The sequence below is a fragment of the Parasteatoda tepidariorum genome, chromosome 11, assembly GCF_982258835.1.
Source record: "Parasteatoda tepidariorum strain Cologne lab strain chromosome 11, Ptep-v5.0, whole genome shotgun sequence".
NCBI lineage: Eukaryota > Metazoa > Arthropoda > Arachnida > Araneae > Theridiidae > Parasteatoda > Parasteatoda tepidariorum.
In genome coordinates this window covers 75111393-75126649 of record NC_141765.1, presented here as the reverse complement: position 1 = coordinate 75126649, position 15257 = coordinate 75111393, and the positions used below count along the sequence as shown (strand labels likewise).

Below are 15257 nucleotides of genomic sequence, written 5' to 3'. Positions count from 1 at the left end.
TCAAAGTAATTGATACGAGATGCAAGTTTATTGCTTAATTTTCTAGTATAGGGTGTTCGAAAATACTTGTTTTCTTTCGTAATTTAGTGTAGGTTCCTATAGCCTCTGAGAATTTTCAACCTTATTGCTAAGTAGGAAAAATCGCATGAACTAAATACCTCTGAAGTTAAAAAATAATCATCTTAGTCTTTCTTGAGAAATTCAAAAAATTTCAAAAAATGATAGTGTTTCATCCATTATTGTAGGGTAGTGTGCATTACGGGAACTTCTTAAGCAAAATTGTGCACACAATACACAATTATACAATTTGTTTATGCAAAGATAATTCCATACAATAAATATACTTTATTAAATGTTTATTATTTATTATAATTTTGCTTAATAATATTCGAAAAAAATTTGAATTGTAATGCACACAATTCTTTACATCATTTTAAAATATGTAATTTCACATAGCAAAATACAAATTTAGAACGAAATCAGTTAAATAGTTCCTGGGAAATGAAATTTTAAAGGTACAATTCTTTAAAATTCAATTTCTCAGGACCTTTTCGACCGATTTCGCTGAAATTTTGTATTTTTTCATGTAAAATTACTTCAAAATGATGTAAAACCTTATATGATGATTGTATACCTCACAATTCAAAAATTTTTCGACTATTAGTTAATGAAATAATAAATATTTATCAGAATTTATTTTCTCCAAGAAATTATCTTTGGATAAACGAATTCTATAATTGTGAGCAAAAATGTTTCAATTCGCTTAAAAAGTTCTTGAGGCATGACAAAATAAAAGTCAAGTTGACATTAAGGGTTCCAAACTTTGGATCGCTCTTCTGACCTAACTATGGAATCCATATTTCCCAGATTGCGGCTACCCCCTATGCTTTAGGGGTCAGAAATCCGAACCTGTTGAAAAAAAAGGTATGTTTATTTAGAGAAAGTACGTTTTTATGTCTGAATTCGTAAATTAAAATAACGTCTGCACTACTTAATTAGCCTGTTTGAGGTATCCCCCTCAAACCATTAAGATTGAGTTCTAAAACGTCAGATCCGATCATTAGATCAAAAGTTATTAAGAGTGGTCCCTTTTTTTTTTGGCGCACTGTGCATACGACAGTGAAACACTTATTACTTCAAAAAGTGTCAAAATCTATATGAAACTTTCCATTTAACAAAAAATCTATTTAAATTGAAAAGTTATTTTATTCTAATTGATTTCCACGTGTTACAGCTTTTGTAATTAAGAAATTTCGAAAACATCGGAAATTATTGAAACATATTTAAAACAAAAAAACTCACCGTGTTGCCGTGGCTAAAATTTTGAAGTCTCTTCCATGAGTCAAGATTGGAATCAGATCCTAAAAAAAAATTACACATCAGAATTCGATATCTTTAATAAGTAATATTAGTAAATATCAGAATAATTGCCTAACATGACGCCCGGTGGCTGAGCGGTAGCGCTTTGCGCTGTCGTGCCACAGGTCCCTGGTTCGATCCTCGGGCCGGGCAAGGTTGACTCAGCCTTTCACCCCTTCAGTGGGTCGATAAATGAGTACCAAGCATGCTTGGGAACTAAACACCGGGGGTTCCGCATTCGGCTGACCACCTGACCGGAACATCTGCTCCTGCACCCCAGGGGCCAAGGTCAAGAAAACTGAGCTGGGCACAGTAGGCCTTGGCCCTCTATGGGCTGTCGCGCCACTGAGTTTAATTACCTAACACAGGGGTGCACAACCTGCGGCCCTCTAACCTTTGATGTGCGGCCGCGGATGCAATCTAAAAAAAATAATTCGAAATTTTTTTTGGAATAAAAAAAATCAGAAATTTGAAATTTAGGTTTTTGACGCACCCAGTCTCAATCAACGTAGTTTTTTGATCGCTATTTTCAATGGTTAACGCCACGGATTTACGCATAGTTTTGAAAATCTCAATATCTTTAATACGTCATTATTAAGATACACAAATTTCGAAGTTTAGTTATCACTTTTGATGCTCTTCGTGGGTGCGGATTTATCAGAAATCCAATGATTTTTCGGTGGCTATTGCTATCCATTTTCACGTAGCTTCCGAAATCGCGATTTCTGAAAGTTATGAAACGCTTTATTTGCGCAAACTTTACAGCAAATCTTAATGACTTTTGATCCTTTTTCGACAGTAATTGTGTGGTTTTTTCGTGGCCGATATTTTCTCGTGGTTTTTAAAATTTTGATATTTAAGCACGATATTATTACGAATCGCGTGTTTTAGATAACCATTTTTTGACGTGATTTATTCGTGCTGATTTTATTGACAAAATCAATTTTTTTTTGCAATCGTTATTTTGGTAATTATTGCTACACATTTCTACAATGTTTTGAAAGTCTCTTTTTTTTTATACGCTATTACGACACTTTAATTTTGAATCCCCGCATTTAAATACATCACTGTTTGACGCACTTTATTTATATTTATTTACGATGAAATCGGTGTAAAGGGATTTTGATAGTTTTTTGTTAGTCATTACTAGGCTTTTCCCCATGATTTAAAAAAATTCTGATATTTTTAATACTATAATTTGACAGCACGCGAGTTTTGAATCACGCATTGAAATAATTACTTTTTATGTGCTGCTCTATTTGTGCCAATTTTAACATAAATATAAAAGGTTCTTCGACTGTTTTTTTTTTTTTTTTCCTATCCCGTTATTGCTTAATTTTACTTGTGATTTTGAATATCCTGATATTTTAACACAATATCACAACTTGTGAAACTAGATTCTATTTTAATTTTTTTTTAATAACTAAAAAAGTAATTACGTATCTGAGCAAAATCAACACCTTCCCGAAGATAACGCGGTCCCTTTTGCAAAAAAAAAAAAAAAAAAAAAATCAAAACACATGCCTATTAATTTAGCTCCATGAACACGTGCAAATTTTACTACACATACCCAACCTATTCATTTTGCTGTCTCATGATTTAAAAATCACATATTGCGATTCGTATTTACGCATTTTAAAAATCATACGTTTTGATTCTTCTCGCAATTTAAATGTCACATATCGTAATTCGTATTTACGTGATCTAAAAATTGCACATCGCATTAACATTAATGAGATTTAAAAATCATCCATAGCGACTATTATTCACGAGATTTAAAATCACATATCGCGATTAGTGTTCCGGCATTTAAAAAATCATACACTGTAACTTTTCTCGCAATTCAAAAATCCTACACCGCGATTCATATTCATGCTATTCTTATTCACGCGATTTAGAAACCACAAGTTGCGATTCATATTCACGCGATTTAAAAATATACGTTGTGAGTCTTCTTGCAATTTCAAAACCACACATGTCGGTTCGTATACACGCGATTTGAAAACCACGCATCGCGCTTTTTATTAAGAAATTTAAAACTCACACATAGCAATTCATATTCAAGCAATTTAAATGTAACACATTGCTATTTCGTAGCTGTCAACATAGATAGGAAAAAATCCAGTAGATTTTACGAAAATAAATTTCATCATAATTGTTACATAAGTTACTAAAAAATTTTCACATAGGGAATATTAAGGATTTTTATAGTCATCAAAAAAGAAAAACTGCAGAATTTTCCAGTCATGATTGGCATTAAATATGCTTGAAATATTGTGCATTATGTTTACTCGTAATTTTGAATAGTAATGGGCATTTAATTCATGAATTTTTTAAATTAATTTAAGAAGGAAATAAAAATAAACATTTTAGAACAAAAATGAAAAAGGTTTTAAACTGATTTTTGTAAATGAGGCTCGCTTCATTATATATTAGTAATACTAATTTAAATATTCAAGCCAGCAATAATCTATGCAAAAATTCTAATTCAATAGGGATTTTTTTTAGGAAACTTACTTAATTTGAGGGAATTTTCAAAAATGTACAAAACCAGGAGAATTTTTATTACACCAGTAGACCTGGAGAAACTATCAAAATCCAGTAGAGTTGGCAGCTATGCTATTTGTATTCATGTGATTTAAAAATCTGGAAAGATCTGGTACTCATTCCAAAATTGATTAAGTTAAGTTTAATACTACCCACAACAGCTTCTGTCGAAAGACTGTTTTCCAGAATGAATTTGGCATGAACAAAATGACAGAGCAGTCTTTAAACAAAACCATTAAATTTTCATAAAATGGCTCAAAAAAGTTATCACATGATCCATTCCAAACCATTTTCTACCTATGTGGACCATTTCATATCAGTAATGATTATATGCTGGAAAATTATTTGTATATCATTAAATTTTAACTGTAAAAATATTTAATCAAGATAAGTTTTGTAAATTTTATACAATTGTTAAGTGTCATGTTAAAAAAGTAATCGTCATAAAGAGTTGTAAACAAGTATCTTAATAGTTTTTTTATTATAAAGGAAAATAGTTTCTTCATTGTTTCTTTATTTCCCTTTCCTCTCTCAGCCCCTGCCTCTTATAATTTAAAATAAATGTTTTAAAGTATATTCCCTACTAAATGTTGAACCTTATTTTCAACTGAAGCGGTTTTGTTTTAATTATAAGAATTTTTAACCCTATAAACTTTCTTTAAATCAAAGCATTTATCTTGCATTTATTTTTTTTAAACTTAATTCTATGAAAATTTTTTTTAATGTTAAAATTCATGTTTAAATGGACTTTTGTATTATGTAATATGACAAAAAAAATATTAATTTTTTCATAGTTTTCAATTACTTCAATTTATCTAAAAAAACTTCTGATAAATTGATTCTGATTCTGTTTTTTTTATACTAAGTTTTGCAGTTTCTAATTTCAAACATTTAAAGGCATTTAATTTTATGCAAACATATTACAAAGTTAACTGACAAAAAAGAGTTTAGTGCCTAGAACGTCCTACAATTGCAGTCAACATGATTGTCTAAATATTTGGGAATGCGGCCCCTCATTAGACAATCTGTTGTGCATGTGGCCCTTCCCTCAAAAAGGTTGCGCACCCCTAGCCTAACAGCTAAGAAGAATAAAATAACTTTTCAAAAAAATGTTTTCATTAATAAGAAATATATGGTTTTGTGAAAATTGTTGCATTTGATTTTCAATAATTAAAGCTTAGTTTTGAATAAGAATTTCTGAAACTTCTGTTTTTAAAAGAAAAATATTCTTAAAATTAATGATAGAAAAATGATAGAAAAATAGAAATACAAGTGAAAAAAATAGAATGAATAAAATGATTATGGATTAAAATCTAATTAATATGAATAAAATATTTTTAACCTATTTTCAGCTAATCATAGATAATTATAAAATGTAGCATTATTTTCATTGAAATATGTTTAAATTACATTCATTTTGACACAAGAAAAGCGCATAAAAATGATATTTTATTTAAGAAATTAAATGGTGTGAGTACACACTTTTGGCCAAATCAATTAAAAAATTATTTAGTTGAACATTTTATGACATTTGTTTTATTTCATTTACAGAATCCATCATAAAAACACTCTCAAGTGGAATAATTATACATTTTGTCAATAACCACTTCTAGTAAGTCTAAACTGGAGTCCAATTGACTAACTAATATTTTACAGATGTATTCAGAATCCTTAAAAATAGCTGAAAAATAAAATTAGTGAAAAATATAGATCACAGTGTTCGATTGAAATTGTTTTGGCCGAAAATGGGTTAATGATCTCGTAGTTCTACCAACATTCGATCACCAAGAATTGCTTACAAATTAGTTGCTACTGAAGGGCAATCTGAGAACGTCATTACTTTGTTGTGACCAAACCGTACAAAAGCAATTTAAGTCGAAAGAGATGAAATAAATAAATGAAAACTGAGTTTCAAACAACAAAACATAAGGACGATGTAAAAAGATTACAATCTATTAAATTAAGCGTTGACGAAATGACAATTTAAAATTAATTAATAACTCAATGATAAAGATTATGTGAAAGTGTAATATTACAGATGCAAGCTGAAATTACATTAATATTTTAGTTGGGTCAAAAAAATACGAGCGTACGTTTATTTCCTTAAATTAATCAGGGGTCTGCTTAGAAAAAATTTGGGTCCGTTAACGGACCCTTCACAAAATATCTTTTCATAAAAACGGACCCTTCACAAAATATTTTAACTTAAAAACGGACCCTTCACAAATAATTTATCTTTTAATCGGACCCTTCACAAATTTGTTTATCTTCCTTATTGTTTTGTTAATCGAATAAAACCTTCCCAGGAAGGGGGGGGGAGAAGAAAAAGATGTAAACGAACCAAATTTTGTCTTCGGCAGACGCTTCTTCCTTTATTTGTCCTAAATTAATATTCTGCGTTCAGCAGTATAGGCTAAATATCAAATATTTGTATGTTACATCGCTAATTTAGTAGCTGCAATTGCTGTTAATTTTTTAAAATTTAATTTTTTTAATTATAATTTTACAGTGTTGAGCATAATCTTGTATGTCTTTACAGTTTAAAAACTCCTTAAAAAAGTTTTTTTGAAATAACGGACCCTATTTGCACAAATTCACAAAAGCGGACCCTGGTTGAAAGAATATGACTTAACGTTTATTTTATATTCACAAATTACGAGTAATTTTTTCATAATTTTACAAAAACGGACCTTTCACAAAATGTCTGGACAGACCCCTGTTAATACAGAAAATATTCCAGACTTTTTGTTTTTGTAATATCGTAAAAAAAATCTACACATAATTTTGAGCATTAGAGTACAAAGGGTCTTACTTCTGTGAAATAGTGAAAAATCTCTTCATTATTCTGTAAATTTGGATAAATAGGGTCCTGTTTTTGCGAAATTGTAAAAAATCTACTTATTTTGTGAAGATAGGGGTCTTGTTTTTAAGTATTAGTGAAATATAACACGATAAAATAGTAATCCGATAAAATAATAACACGAAAAAATAATTAGTGAAGAATTCGTTAACCAATCCAAATTTCTTCTGAAATAACCTCATATCTCCTGCTAAAAAAAACAACTTTTAAAACAATATAGTTGGTATAATTGAAGTCTATCAAAAATTACATAAGAATTTTATTAACATTTGTTAGTGGCATATTTAAATGGTAAGAATTTTACCTAGCATTAAAAAAAAATTAAAATTCCAAAAATTGATATTTAATAACTCATAGTAATTTTTTTATTATACACTAATAATAATCAGTAATATTCAAAGTTGAAAGATTTCCTGTTAACAAATCTGCTCAATTTGATGTCCACCATTGCTTTTTTCTACTGTCTAATCGTCGAAAGTAACTCACGTAGTATCTTTATGCTATCACGCATGAGACAGAAGTGATGGGATCACAATAAATCAAGTCTTAAAGGTATCCCTATGCGAACTCAAGATAGGGGATTTATAAGAAAGAGCTGCTGGGAAATGACAGCCCTCCATCTTGCAATAGCTTTTGCAACCTTTCTATTTATTTATTTTGCCAGATGAAATTGTTATCATTTTATCATGCCAGTACAAAATTTTCATAAAATTCTACTTCGTAGCTTTAAAAACAGACTGCTTAAAAATGCCAACTTTAATTTGCATTTGAAACAAACAACTTAAAAAATAAATTTTAGAAGACAAAAAGACTTTTTTTTAAAAAAAATTTTAAGCTATAGATTTGGGTCTGTGTTGTCTCTGACTTAACCTAATAACCTTTTCAAAAATCACATATAAATTCAACTTACTTCTTTTACAGTCCCGCATATGTGCAAACTAATGCGTACGTTTCTGCTAACAACATCTTCATTCCGTAGTTCATCTTCTAATTTTTCAAGTATTTCTAAACAGAAAAAGGAAAAAAAGAAAAAAATTATTGTTTTTGGATTGTGTTAAAATGAAGTATGTATAATATATTTATTTCAAATATTGCGTCAAAACCATCGTTTAGGGGATAGAAGTTTGATAGAATTTTGTTAAGTTAGAATTTCGTAATTAATTTCAAAATTTTCTATGCATATTATTGTGAAATCTTCCTGTGGCGGAAGGATACAAAATGCTCTACTTATTTTTTTACAATATTATAAATCTCTAATATTCTTATTTTAATCTCTTAAACGACGCAGTTTTGACACATTATTTAAAGTTTAGAAAAATATAAACAAATATCATTTCATTTTGGACATGTATACAAAAACAAGAGTTCGAATGGCTCTTCTTGGCAGAAATTTAGGTTCAAATATTTCTACCCCGCAAACGGTCAGTAAATACACTGCTGGACAATTGCTAAAGACGGACCACAAATGGCTGCATAGGGCATAATAAAATTAAGCGTAATTAAATGTTAAGTTAAGTAAAAGAATACCAGAATGTTAGGATATTAAAAAAAAGATAATTTATTGTGCTCTGAAACCCAGATGCACAGTGGGCCAGCATCCAAGGTTTCGTGGCCAAAATTAGTATTTCGATAAAATTTGTTTCAAAATTTGTATTTAGGGTTTTTTATGTGCAGGTAAATTAAATTCATAGTTGAAATTTTGAAATACACTAAAAATACCAAAAAACAAAAAAAAAAATGGCGGCTGAAATAAGGCGAGCAAAAATAAAAAAATAATATACAAGTAGTACGTTTAAAAATTAAATATAGCAATGAAAATATAATAATGTTCGTAATTTTATATTAAAAATGGAAAACAAATTATATTTCCGAAGTAATATTACAAAATAACGCGAATTAATTACAAAATAACGCGAAAGCATGGAAAAAAAAACATAATTTTTGTTTTTCGGTATATTTAGTCCACCTTAGCAATACGGGCAAAATGGAGCAGGTTTTTTCGAAAGAAGAAACATCAAAGAAGACAACAACAAAAAAGTTTATCTAATTACCTCGTGGATCTTTTTGGAACTAATTTCCGAAAGTCATTCAAACATTGTAAAATGTCAAATGATAAGATATAAACTCTAAGTTTGTCAAGAGTATTAACTAATCCAACAAAGTGAAAAATTGTACTATAATTTAACACTTATTACTCTGATAAAAATGTAACAGTAAGGTGAAATTCCTATATATATTTCTGAAATAAAAATTTAAAAGTTACATTTAAAGCAATTTTTTTAACATATTTTTCATTAAATTGTACTCTCGTTGGTTCAAAAAGTAAATTATAATGTTTGGAATGATTATGAATACTTAATTTGGGATGTATTAAAACTGCCTACACATATTTTAGTTGAAAAATTATTTTTTTACTTTTGGCCAAAGATCATAGTCTTCTGGCCCACAGTAAGATGGTTTAAAATGAGTTCAAGGAACAAAATAGTCGTTTTGTGCTGAATACCATTAATAGGAAACCTGGTGTAAATAGGAGTGAGACCATCATGGAGAACGATGCAAGTTTCCAGAAGTCGTAGCATGCTTTGCACAACAGTATTCAGCAGCTGTTGGGGCAATTTGTCCTATTCCTCTGTCAGTGCACAGATTAGGATGTCCTTGTTTATTGCCTCAACAGCGACTGTTCGATTACATGTTCCATTGTCGTCTATTAATACATAGCTATTTTTACATTAAAAGATGATGCCAGCCTTTTAAATACTTTTTAAAAATTCCCAGAAAAATACTTCATCACTAGCCAATAATGTTTGAAATTTTTACCACATTCAAATCGAGCGTTTTCATAATTTGTTGAGAAAAAGTTATTATTTCTGCAAAGGCGCTGCTTAAAACTACTGTTTTGAACATTAATAGCTTGCATAGTTTTAACTCTTTTCTTTTTGTTGTTGTTTATATTCAAAATTTCACACAACGTTTGACTATCATTTATAAACTATTTCGTAATATTCATTAAATTACCTAAACCCAGCAGTCACAGCATCTCATAAAAAATAATAAAATGAAGAATGATAATTTTCACCGATTTTTGGATGAAATGAGAAATTGTAACTATCACGGCATGTTAACAATTTTGCAAAAATATCTAGTTCAAAAACTGGAAACGGTAAACTAAAGCAAAATTTAAGAAGGGGACATTCAATTATTATGTTTTCGGCAATCTTAAATCCCTTTCTCAGAAAAATTACAAATCCCTTCCCACGCAAACATAACTCTCCTTGCTTTTTGATTTTACAATAATAATCTAATTTTAGAAATAAATAATGTGTGATCAAAAGTCTAAAACTTAAGATTTTTTTCCAAACTCCTTCTTTTCCCAAATGTAATTTTAATTACAAATAGGTTTGTAATTAAATGTAATTTTAATTACAAACCTTCCAACTTTTTTATAGCATTTAAAAAAAATGAAATTAAGGGCATTTAAATGTCTTACGCAAGTATTGCTCCTACTGCTCCCTTGTAACTTTAGTTATCAAATCACAAACCCCCGTGAATGCTTTCATAATATTTTAATGGCCTTAAATTAAATATTTAGATAGATTCCATAGAGAATGTAAGAATTTCTTAAATAATTGTATTTCATCGAAACTTCAAGAAATTATGCTCGTGACAAATTTTATTTTATTTTATAATCGTCGTTGAATTTTACAATCAATTTTTGAGTTTACGACTACTAATGTTCAACTCCGTAGCCTTGTAATTTTGAAACCAGTCCAGAAGACAAGGGAACTCCTGAACCAGGTACTGGAAAAAAATTGCCTCCGCGGAGGACTTTTTGATGAAACTAACCTGCGTTTGCGTTACACAGAGAAGAAAACCACGAAAACCTCTCACGGTTAGCCTGACGGCAAGGGGATTTTAACCCATGATCTCTCTACCACTGATGATATTTTACGTCAGCAGTGTGGTTGATACAAGCCGGATGCGGAATTCGTATCGATCAGCCATCGCTGGGATTCGAACCCGGTTCACTTCCTTGACTCCATTCCCTTGGAAACTCTCTGTCACTATCCCCTGAATCATCACGGCTGGCTCACGACAAATGATCGCTGAGACAAGTTGAGCCTCCAACGAATTCTGCACGAGACGAAAATGTGAGCATGACGAATTGTGCCTGCAACGAATTGTCGCCGCGCGGCAAATTAACGCAGAACTAGGCTTTAAACATACGATGCATCCCTATGCATTAAGAGCATTCCTTTCAATAATATTAATTACTTCATCATATATTAAGTGTGTTAGCAAAGTACGTTTCATAATAAGAAATATGCGGAGAGTAATGTTTATTAATAATTCAAAATAATACGTACTTCGCGTTTTCGCCATTTCTGAAGAATTACCCACATGCGTTCAAATTATAATGATTAAAAAAATATTATCTTTGAATCGTTGGAAAATATTATTTGTTGACGTCATTCCTTTAGATCTTCAATGTTTTTTCCCAAAAAGAAATGAAATGAAATTTTAAAGCACATGTTTCAAAGATTTTTATTTTGAAAACACGTGAATTTCTCTATAGAATGGAAAAGCTTCAAAAAACACAAAAGAGGAAAACACTGAAAATGACAGCACTAGAAAGACTCCAACTGTTTATTATTATTTTTTCCAAAAATAGTTCTTTATTGATTTCATTCAGTTCAATTTATCTAAATAAATCCGTTTTGAACAAAATGGAATTCAAGGGGGAAAAAACATAAAAGAGTCAGACAAAATTGAATCCATGGCTAAGAAAATGTCACTTTCAATCGCAAAATAAAGTCGACAAGTATGTGAAGGGTCTTAGAAATTTTTAATAAAATTTACACTATTTCTTAGTATGCATCGCGTGTTTTTCACTGATGAAGTGCAGATGGAAGGATTTACTAAAAAAAATGTAACTTTAATTTAATGTATGAGCGACCACCCTCGTGTTTATTTGTAGAATCATTGTCTAAAATGAAATGGAAAAAATACACACCATAAAAACCGCAAATGAATATTTAAGCAAAGAAAAACACAAAAAGGCTATCCGAATCTAACGAGTCACTACTGAGGAAGGCGATACCCAAAATATCGAAATGTGTTTGATTACTAATGAAACAAAATGCAGTAGAAAAATCATTTAACCAAAATATAAATAATTTACAAAACACTGGAAAATTGCCATTTAAAAAAAATAATAAAAACGTTTTTCTTAGAAAAGGGCAAGTCACTTCTATTAAAACACTAGAGTAAACTTTGCTATATTTTTGGCTTCTACTTTAGTTTTAAAAAATATTCTAAAATGTTTAACCCTTTCATTTATTTCCTTTTTCCGTTATCCATTTTTTAAATCTATTTATTTTTCACAATTTAGCTACAAGTTTCCAATTTTTCGAGTTTTTAGATATCAGCTATTTTAAGTGGGGTACTTAAAAATTCATGGTTTCTGACGTAAAGAAAGACAACAGACTCTGTTGTGGAAAGAAAGTCATTGAGGTTAAGGCTTCACAATTTCGTGACCAGCAGCAGGATTGTGATAATCTAATCAACATTGCGCACAAGACGTCTCTACGATTTTTGACGTAGGGTCTAATAAAAAAAAGTGCCTACAGGGGGGGGGTATTAAGGTGGGGAAGGACATCGACATTTTTCTGTGGGGAAAACTTTTTGCAAGTTTAAAATTGTAAAATATGATTAGGAAAAACTTTTCAATAACTTGTGTGTATTATTTTGCAGTTTTACAATTAGAAAATTCTTGGGGAGGATTTTGTTTTTCTCTCTTCAGAGAATATATTTTTAAAAACCTTTTTGGAGGAGTTTCTACACATATTTGTTGAGTTTTTACAATACGTTCGAAAAAGAAAAAAAATTTTTTTTTTTACAAATAAACCTTTTAAATGGTTTCTGATATGAAATAATTTATTCGAATTGGAGCGGGGGGGGGGGTATCCCGAAAAACAGGTTTAGAATAGTCTTTTTTTATTATCTGTTCGTTGTCTGATGGCAAGTTACAAACAATCTCCATGTTATTTCGAGATGAATGGTTATCAACACCAAAGTTTAGAAACTTTTTATTAGAAAGCATCACTGATTTTACTATGTATTGTTTATTTTGTAAGTTCAATATCTGATTAAACCTCTTTTTGTTAAAAAAACAGGTTTAGAATAGTCTTTTTTCTTATCTGTTCGTTGTCTGATAAATTCTGGCAATTTTGTTGTTGTAGTTCATTTACGTCGCACTAGAGCTGCACAGTGGGCTATTGGCGACGGTATGGGAAATATCCCTGAGGATGATCCGAAGACATGCCATCACAATTTTGATCCTCTGCAGAGAGGATGGCACCCCCGCTTCGGTAGCCCGACGACCTGCAAGCGAGGTCGAGCACTTTACGGTAGAACAGTTCAACGAGGACCAATACCGCACACCCTCGGTTCCTACGCAGACTAATCCAAGTGGTCACCCACACGCACACTAACCGCAGCCAGTGATGCTTGACTTCGGTGATCTGGTGGGAACCGTGTCTTAACGATCAGTCCACTACGGGACGACTTCGGATAATACAAAAGGCCTGATCAAAAGTTAGTGCCTCAACTGTAGCACCGCAGAGAGGTTTCTATTCTCTGTTTAAATAATTTAATTTACTAAAAATTAAAACTACTTATGTTACTTGAAACTGAAACTATTTCTCAAAATAGAAAGTTATATAGAAAATAATTAGGTTAAAAAATAATGAATAAATTAATGACATTTATAATAATAATTTAAATCCTGCTTTGTCTGGTTAGACTGGATATTAGCATACTTCGAAAAATAATCAGTTTAACTTTCGAAATACATATATATTTTTTTACGTTCTTCTTCTTCAGAACGACAGCCCCTTACAGGCCTTGGCTGCCTCAACCACACGTAGCCTCCAACGCTTCCTGTCTATGGCTACTTTTTTCCAGTTGTTTATCTTTAATACTTTTAGATCTTTAGCAGTGTCATCCAGCCATCTAGTTGGAGGTCTTCCTCTAGCCCGAGATCCCGAAAGATTTTTAAAGGTGGTGATTCGGACTGCATTATTTTCTGAACCTCTCCAGATAAGACCGAGCCATCTTAATCTATTGCTTCGGATGCCCTGCACTATCTGTGGCTGTCCATAGAGTCTATATAATTCAAAGTTGTATCTGATTCGCCAACAGCCTCTTTCCTGTACTGGACCGAAAATATTTCTAAGGATTTTCCTTTCAAAAACACCAAGAGTACGGTGAGTGTCTGCGTTTAGTGTCCATGTTTTACTTGCATAGAGCAATACAGGTAGAATAAGAGACATATAAATTTTAATTTTTCGACTGATTAGGCTTGATCTTAATTGCTTTCTTAGTCCAAAGAAGCACTTATTTGCCATTTTAATTCTGTTGTCTACTTCTGTTTTTATGCTGTTTTGGTCATTGATCAATGTTCCAAGGTATTTGAATTCATCAAGCTTTTCAAAGGTGTATTTTTTACATTAAATAATATTTATTTTAGGAACTAGAGCTTAACTTAACATTCAAATAAAACGAAATTTATTCTTCTTGTAAACAAGAAAAAAACCAAGAATTTATTGATAAAAAAGTACTTACTCAAACAATCCAGACTTAAAATGTATGCATTGTCTTCGTTCATACATCCTAAATTCGATACTAACTCTCGAATCCGATTGAAATTCATCACTGTCAAACTCATCTTGAAAAATGCTCTAAAATAAAAGAAAATCAGGCTTGAAACAATTATTTCAAAAAAATGAAGTTCCATTTAGAAAGATAAATGAGAATACAGTTCAGTTTTATTACAAGTTTTGTATTCTATGCCACTCGGATAAATAATTTAAAGAAAAAATGCACTAAGTCAACATCTGACTATCATTTTTGACTATGCAATTTCCGTTTTTTAACTATTTGCTTGAAAATTTAAGCTTCATTTTGCAGAAAATTATATTAGGTTAATATATATAGATTCAAATATATCTGACTTCTATGTAGCTGAAAAACATTTATTTCCACTTTTAAGCAAAATATGGACAAAACGTGCTACACCTGTTAGTTTACGTGTACTAATTCAGTATCAACATAAGAAATCTAACAGAAAATTTCAATTATTATAAGGGTGTCAATTTTAAAGTGAGATGTCATTTCTGCATTATTTCAATTCCAAAATTATGTACTTTTTTCAACAAAAATGTGCTTTTTCTAAATCAGGGATGTTATGCAAAATAGTTTTTTGTTGTCTTAAAAGTTAAAGCAAAAATTCATATGAATGAGGAACATATTATATGAGAATTATAAATTACTTTAAGCAATTTTTGATACAATTATGAGTTTTCTTTTTTATTATTATTAAACGTTTTAAGCTGCTGTGATTACATATTTTAAATTTTTAAACAATGATAAAAGTATTTTTTAACATTCATCTTAAAAAATTTTTTAATTTCTAATCTTTTAACAATTTCAA

General features: G+C 30.4%; 1 protein-coding gene across 4 annotated transcripts in view; it reads right to left on the bottom strand.

Moving 5' to 3' along the window:
• The window catches only part of tim (timeless), a 119072-nt gene that overhangs the window by 97559 nt on the left and 6256 nt on the right, over window positions 1–15257 (bottom strand). For all 4 annotated transcript variants that reach the window (XM_071187525.2, XM_087154801.1, XM_071187526.2 and 1 more), the window contains exons 2-4: window positions 14390–14505; window positions 7677–7771; window positions 1303–1361 (exon numbers count right to left, since the gene is read on the bottom strand). In XM_071187525.2, the coding sequence (XP_071043626.2) occupies window positions 1303–1361; window positions 7677–7771; window positions 14390–14492 (257 nt within the window). In that variant the 5' untranslated portion in view covers window positions 14493–14505. The remainder of the gene's footprint in view (window positions 1–1302; window positions 1362–7676; window positions 7772–14389; window positions 14506–15257) is intronic.